The sequence below is a fragment of the Amphimedon queenslandica genome, unplaced genomic scaffold (genome assembly GCF_000090795.2).
Source record: "Amphimedon queenslandica unplaced genomic scaffold, v1.1 AMPQUscaffold_13297, whole genome shotgun sequence".
Lineage (NCBI taxonomy): Eukaryota > Metazoa > Porifera > Demospongiae > Haplosclerida > Niphatidae > Amphimedon > Amphimedon queenslandica.
Genome location: NW_003546467.1, coordinates 3,847 through 12,053, shown reverse-complemented (window position 1 = coordinate 12,053; position 8,207 = coordinate 3,847). Strand labels below are relative to the sequence as shown.

Genomic DNA, 8,207 nt, shown 5'->3' with positions numbered 1-8,207 from the left:
TTGATACCATGAGATGAACTGACATAGATCCTACACTCCAAACCAGCAGCAGAATATACTAGAACAAGAGAAAGGAGAGAGACAAGAACCATTCCAGGAGACATCATTCTTATGGGTGGTTGGCCCAAAAGCAAAAAGCACAAATACACCCCAAAATTTTTCATGTGATTGCTTTGACATAACTATTATCATTGAACCATTGAAAGATGAGAAGATAATGTCTATGTCCAATAAACATACAACCAAAAATAAAATAATTACAGAAATGAAATGGTCACAAACAGTTTAGAGCATAATTGAAAGCCTTGTAGAATATACTAGACCAAGAGAAAGAAGAGACAAAAACCACTCCAGGAAACATCATTCTTATGGATGAATGGCTCAAAAATAAAAGATACACCCAAAATACTTTATGTGACAGTTTAGACAACTTGCACTCTTATCATCAGATTGATAATATAGTACAAAAGAAGCTCATGAATTTTGAGTCTCTTTTGTTCTGTATTATCTCATCAAGTTTCAATAGTAAGTTTGATGATAAGAGTACATGTGATAATAATGTGACAAGCACTTCAATACTGATTCTGCTAATATTTTAGTGAGGCAAACAAGCTGGAGCAACTTTTAAAAATTCATAAAAAAATCCAAATATGATCAGAATCATCTCAAACTTTCTACACAACATAAGAACATGTATATGCATCAGAAAAAATTAATCAAAATGGAGATTTCTCTCCTTGACATTTTTGGCAAAATGTGGTCCAACAGGCAATTTTGGAGCAACTTTAAAACTAACACAACATAGGAACATATTATTATACTGAAAAGTGAAAACATAATAAGAATCCTTTTCTTGCCTTGTTTAATTAAATTTGACAAAATGGTGTATTTAGTCAACTTTTTAAACAACTTTAAATTCACTGACAAGAAGTTGAACACTATGCCAAAACCCTGTTGGGTACCCTGAAATGCACAATGGCCACTTCTAAAACTATCAGTATTGGTTGCCAAATACAGGTATAATGCTTTGCTTGCTTAAGATTGCCCAATTAACATTCTACATTCTTGCAGTTAATATTATAAGCTGGTGAATTAAAAGTGTGTATAATAGTCCAACATACACAATAATAATAATAATAATAATAATAATAATAATAATAATAATAATAATAATAATAATAATAATAATAATAAATGATCACAATAATTATAGCAATAGATAAATAGAGAGAAAGAAAGATGTGGCTACATTATTTATTATTATTAAGTTATTTTTCATTACGTTAATTTGTCTCTTACAGAGTTTCTACACACACATACATACATACACAGAGAGAGTGTTTTACATGTTAATGTAATGGTGGGCGTGTCAGTGGGCGTGGCTATACTGTAATCTTTGTAAGATGGCTGACAGGAGGTACCTGTCCTCCTGTCACATTGTTACCAGCTGGAGCATCACCATTCAACTTCTGTACGTGTAATCTTTTAGATCTAATAACAAAAAAGAGGGAAAATTAAAAATTTATTATGATACATGTAGGTCAATGACATATACATGCAGCCCCATATAAAAACAATTATTTATCAATTATAATTATTATAATTATTATTGTACCTGGGTGAACCACTAGCAGGGCTAAGCGAGCGATTATGTTTGATGGTGTCTTTTGATAAATTAGTACGACAGGATGCCAGCCTTGTCAATCCTCATTAAAGTAATTAAAGCAAATCCTCAGGAAAATACCCAACAGTCCATCAGGTCATTACATACTAACATCAGATAATGGAGCTACTAACTACAGCACTTACTGCGATATGGGGGCATTGTGTGGTTCAGGAGGAGGATGGACAAGACTAGCATATCTGGATATGTCCGACCCTTCACAAAACTGTCCTTCTGCTTTGGAACTGTATCAGTCAGGAAGTGTTAGAGCTTGTGGCAGATCACTGTCAAGTATACCAGTAGGTTGTGCATCAGTTCAGTTCCCATCTAATGGTATCAGTTATTCTCAGATATGTGGTAGAGTAATAGGATATCAGCATCGTTCTACGGATGGTCCTAACACACACATAGATGATCTCAATTCTCATTATGTTGATGGTGTTAGTATCACTCGTGGGTCTCCTCGTCAACATGCCTGGACACTAATGGCTGGTAACAGTGAAACAAGCTCATCTTCATCAAATTCGTGTCCATGTAATAATGGTAGTACAGTTAATGTACAACCTTTTGTTGGTGATCACTACTTCTGTGAATCAGGTAATAAAGCTAGCACTGCTTCAAATACTCTCTACACAGCTGATCCACTCTGGGATGGTCAAGGTTGTGATTCTCTGGAATCACCTTGTTGTAATGTTCCTGGTATCCCATGGTTTCACAGAGACTATGGTAGCAATACCACTACTGACTATATTGAGTTGAGGATGTGCTCTGATTTTGATGATGAAGACACTCCTGTTGGTTACTATGAGATTTATGTTAAGTAAAGTACATAGTAACAAAGTATAGTAAAAGTAGTTAAGTGCATAGATTTTGTATTTCAGGGCAAAATTTGACTTAGTTCTAAATGTTTGTTTATTTTATGATAATATTTGCTTAGTTTTGTCCAATTTTTTAGAAGTTAAAACTTTTATTACTAAAATTAATTTTATTTTATGATGCAAAGACAAACATGAGCAAAATAATTATCAGTCAGAAAAACATAATTTTGTCTTATTTTCAAATTGAAATTAATATCAAGGGTACATAATTATGGCCTATACTATACATGCCTGTAAACTGAGTTCTGGGGTGAGACACCACATTTAACTACATGCTAATTGCTGGTGAGGCCAACTAGCTCTGCCTTGCTTGATTAGAGTATAGGCCATATCAGTTATAAACAAGTAATTGTGATACTGCAATACCACAGTTCATTTTGTATGCCTATATGAACATTATTCATTGTTACTCCACTATGGGATGCTTGTTTAGCAATACATTATAGCATTGAGCAAAACAGGCACACTGTAAAACTCTAATATTTTCAAAAACTAAATCAATCAAAAGATACACAAAGAAAAAAAGCAGCTATAATATGTAATAACTAAAAAACAAATCAAATGTATTATTATTATTATTGTTATTAATTATTAGTAGGTTCATTGATGCTGCCATAAGTAGCAGCTGTAGCAATAGTAATGGGTTGATGATCCACTGAATGTAATGAGTCAGCCAGTTGACCAGGAACATGCTGTTCATCATATTCTTGTGGATTCTCCATGCGATCAGCAACCCAGCCATCATTGTTACCAACTAATGGCTGATGGTCTTCCTGATCTCTGATAACCACTGGATTATTTCTCTTATGATAGAGTAGGCATGTTTTTATCATTTTGTATACTTGGTAGATTAGATAGACTGGCATTATGATGCCAAAAATTAGAACATTGATAAATGGAGTGACTGGAAAGATTGCAGCACTACATGCACCCCCAAGTGTTAAAGCAATTAAAAAAAATTCAGTAAAATTGTGAACATTTCTTTTAAAGGGACGAAAGATGAAAACTACTACTGCTAGTAAGAGGGAACAGCAACCTAAAGAAGTTAGTAGTGAAATTACAGAATGGAGTCCATAAATAAATTGACTAAAAGTAATTATTCTTGCCAGTAGGTATAGTCCAGCCATGAAACGATAATCATAAGTATTCTCAGTTCCATTCTTATAAGGACCAGTAAACACTTCACCCAATGATATCAGTAGCTGTTTTCTTAAATGTAAACAGCCCAATAACTTATGAAACCATTTGAATGGATAAAGGAGTATATAAAGAGTTGGTAGGATTATGAGAAACAATAACACTAAAATTGCAAAGAAACCAGCAGCACCATGCACCCCCTCAAAGTAATCTTGTTTCATATTATAATAAAACTTGATGTCATTAGAGCTTGATGTATTTACTTGATTAAAACTCAATATTTTAAAGGAAGTGGCAGTCAATTGAGTGAAGCAGAGTATATATATTGATGCTATAGAGTGAGTAAAAGATGGTTCAATGCCAGTGATTCTCCATAAACGAGCCATGCAACAATGAAATGGTCTAGTAATAAATACTACACACTTGTAACCTTTATCATACAATGTTATCCAAAAATAGAGTAAGAGGAGGAGGAGTAATGGATAGAATCCTATCACATACCAAAAGAAAATTACTCCTAATGGTGGTGTATTAGGTGATATACACATGAAATAATTATAAATAAATGGAGTGAAATCTAAAATAAATATATTGCATGGTATTTGTAAATATGGGTCATAATAAAAATAAATAGAATAAACTATAGCTACTAGCACTCCCGTTATTTGTGAATAAAATATCACTCCATTAATAGATCCATTGGTCAGTTGTATATTAAATATTATTATCAGTAATACCATGATTGTGATAGGTAATAGTTCAATTAAAATAAATACTAGTAAACCATTTTCATCACATTCAACGCACGTGTAGAGATTGTTAAACGGTACTCCTTTTGATGTACAGTTAAGAATATACTGTCCTGTAATATTTTTGTCATAACAATATTTATAATTATCACAATTATAGCCCGATTCGAAATAATATCTACAGTCATTGTCATAAGAATTGCAAGGGATATCATATGCATTATCACATGGTGCCATTATCTGTATGACAGCACATTTTGCATCATCAAAGTTAGAGTTACTGCATCGAACTGTCAGAGACACAGTTCTGTAAGTACTGATATTTACATAAAAAAAAATTTGAGCATAAATTGTCATTTCAAAAGTATCAGCATAAATGTAGTCATCAAAACATTTTTCCACTTGGTAGCTTCCACAATAATAGCCATTGTTTGAAATATTATAACAATCTTGAGGTCTAAATCCAATACTGATACAAACTTCAAGGTCATTCATCCAACAAAATTTCTTATGAGTACAAGTATCAATGATAATAGCATCAAATGAAAGAAAATCACACTGACAGTTGTCATTAATGTAATAATCAGAGCAATATAAATACTTGTCCACATCTAAGTCTAGATTTAATTCAAAATTTGGACAAGCCTCACCCCCCAGTACAGGTTCATTGTGTGTAGTAATATCAAAGGATGGTTCAGTACATGTAACAGGAACATTGTTACAATTATAAAGACTAACACATTCAAATACAATATACCTCAACCAGTTATATGAAGAAGAGGAAGCATGTAGACACGTGATACTAACCTCTTCATATCTACTACCATCCCTCATACCAATAATACTCACATTATTCCTCAGTAGCTGTTGCTCTAGTAGACTAGTAGTGTCTAGTGTATATGTACCAGGAGACAGGTTGATAAAGATACCTGATGAACAGTTGTATTGTAGAGTAGCAGTTCCTTGTATAGCTAGATCAAGAGTAGCACAAGGTGTTTGAACTCCTCCAGTCCAACAAGAGGTATTGTTGATACCATCAAATGAACTGACATAGATCCTACACTCCAAACTAGCAGCAGAATATACTAGAACAAGAGAAAGGAGAGAGACAAGAACCACTCCAGGAAACATCATTGTTACGGATGAATGGCTCAAAAAAGAAATATACTCAAAATACTTAATATGACAGTTTAGACAAGTACTCTTATCATCAGACTAATGATAATACTACAGTACAATTTCTTTTGTTCTGTATTATCTCATCAAGTTTTAGTAGTAAGTTTAATGATAAGAATACATGTGATGATGTGACAAGCACTCCAATACTGACTCTGCATACTCTAAATATAATATATTTTTTACTTTTTCATAATAGCCAATAGGATTAGTGAGCTAACAAGTATGCTTCATGAGCTGACAAGCTGGAGCAACTTTAAAAATTCATTAAAAATATAAATTTGATCAAAATCATCTCAAACTTGGAACACAACATAAAAACATGTATATGCATCAGAGAAAGTTATAAAAATGAAAAATTCTTTCTTTACCATTTTTGGTAAAATTTGGCCCAACACACTGTATGCATGTAGTCTACTACATTATTTTAAAAGTAATAATTATTTTAATGACTTTTTATATTTAAAATAATTGGGGCAATCCTGAGCAAGTTCTACTACCATAATGTCACTATCTAACTATTACTAAACAAATTTACATTTAATTTTGATTTTCTTCACACAATGTTGATTGCATTCTTCATTTCCAGCAAATGAAACAACACTTATGGGCTTCACACCATGTTTACACAGTGCACACTTTCCCTGGCACTGGATACCTCAGGATATCCAGAATTTAGAGCTGCTAAAACTAAACTTTTATTTCTTGTGTTGGGATCTTTGTTTGTTTAGTCATGAGGTTCAAGATTTCAAGGAAGAAATTATGCCAACTTCTTGTCATTGCATCTTATCCTGCTATTTTGGTCTTGGTCTGGGATTACATGATGACCTTAGAATTCAGTTTGAATCAGCTTTTCTTTGAAGCTGTTGAGGAAGGTAGAAGTAAACTATACATTCATTACAGCAGCTATACTAGTACTGTTTTGGCATGTTTCCTGTATCCTACTTTTGGTTTGTTAGCTGATGTGTGGATTGGGAGATACAAAGCTATACTCATTGGTATGGTACTTTGTTTCTTGTCATGGATTATACAAGGGATTGGATTTATTATTGATAACTACCATCACAGTGGTGGTGTACTTTTGGGTTTTTATGGGACTGCGTATTTCTTTCAGTACTGTGGTTACACGTGCTTCACTGCTAACATTATTCAGTTTAATATTGATCAACTTATTGGAGCTTCATCTGATGAATTAAGCACTCTCATATATTGGCATACTGCTGTTACACCAGTTATATATATATTTATATATATAATATTGAATCTGTTAGGTCACAGCTTTTATGTTAATATGACTATTTTTATTATATCGGGATTAGCTGTATCTTTTGTACTTGTGTCTCACTCTTTGTTTAAACACAAGCTGGAGAAAGTATCTCTAATCAAGAATCCCATCAAATTGATAGTTAATGTGTTGTTTTATGCCAAAAAACACAAGTATCCAGAAAATCGTAGTGCTCTGACGTACTGGGAAGAAGAGGCTCCTTCAAGGATAGACTTGGGTAAAAGGAAATATGGTGGACCTTTTACTGAAGAAGAAGTAGAAAATGTTAAGACCTTCTTTGGTATTTTACCATTTTTTATAGCCATTTTAGGTTTTGTTCTTAGTGACTCTTGGTTCACTCTTAACATAGACGCTAATAATTTAGTCCTGCTGTCTGGGATTCAATATAGCATATGCAGCCTTATTATACTGTTTCTTTATCTATTCTTCATTCGTATTTTCTTCTACAAGTTCATTGCCTCTATGCTGTCTAGAATGAGTCTTGGACTTTTTCTCGCTTTGATTGTTGGAATTTCAGAAATGATTGCAGCAAAGTTAATACAGTTAGATGTAACATTTTTCAATACCAACAAAACTACATATATATATTTGTTATTCTTAGGAATATCAAAGCTATTAGTCACTCAAACTTCATTGGAATTTATTATGGCACAGACTCCAGTTCAGATGAGAGGAATGATGGTTGGATTTTGGTTAGCATCATGGGACATTGGATTTCTTATGGATAGTCTCATAAAGCTTTCATTTAGCTGTGAGTCAAAAATGATCTGTACCAGTTTTTTCTATTATCTAACAAAGAATGTAATAGTTTTGTCATTTTGATTTTATTTGCGATCCTGGCAAAATGCTATAAATATCGTGTGAGGGAGAATGAAGTTAATATTGTTCAGATAGTTGAGGATCATTATCAGAGATACATGGTTCAAGAAGAGCAGTTCAAAAGGAAGGACAATGATCATTTTCTTATTACTTCTACTTCTAGTTATTATTAATTAATTTTATGTAAAAACGTGTTTGATTCTTTGGTGCTAACAGTAAAATAACATACAGACAAATCCATGTACATGTAATAGTGGATATGTCCGACCCTACACAAAACTGTCCTTCTGCTTTGGAACTCTATCAGTCAGGAAGTGTTAGAGCTTGTGGCAGGTCACTGTTAAATATACCAGTAGGCTGTGTATCAGTTCAGATCCCATCTAATGGTATCAGTTATTCTCAGATATGTGGTAGAGTAATAGGATATCAACATCGTTCTACTGATGGTCCTAACACACACAAGTAAATAAAAAAACATTAAAAATGGAAAAGTAGTAGGA

General features: G+C 33.0%; 1 protein-coding gene across 1 annotated transcript; it reads left to right on the top strand.

Annotated features, from left to right (window-relative positions):
• Positions 1–6,336: 6,336 nt before the first annotated feature.
• Positions 6,337–7,639, top strand: LOC105313474 (solute carrier family 15 member 4-like; the record flags this gene model as incomplete). Its single annotated transcript, XM_011406941.1, has 1 exon — positions 6,337–7,639. A coding segment is annotated over exon 1 (1,303 nt), but the record flags the coding sequence as incomplete, so codon positions are not given.
• Positions 7,640–8,207: the final 568 nt, after the last annotated feature.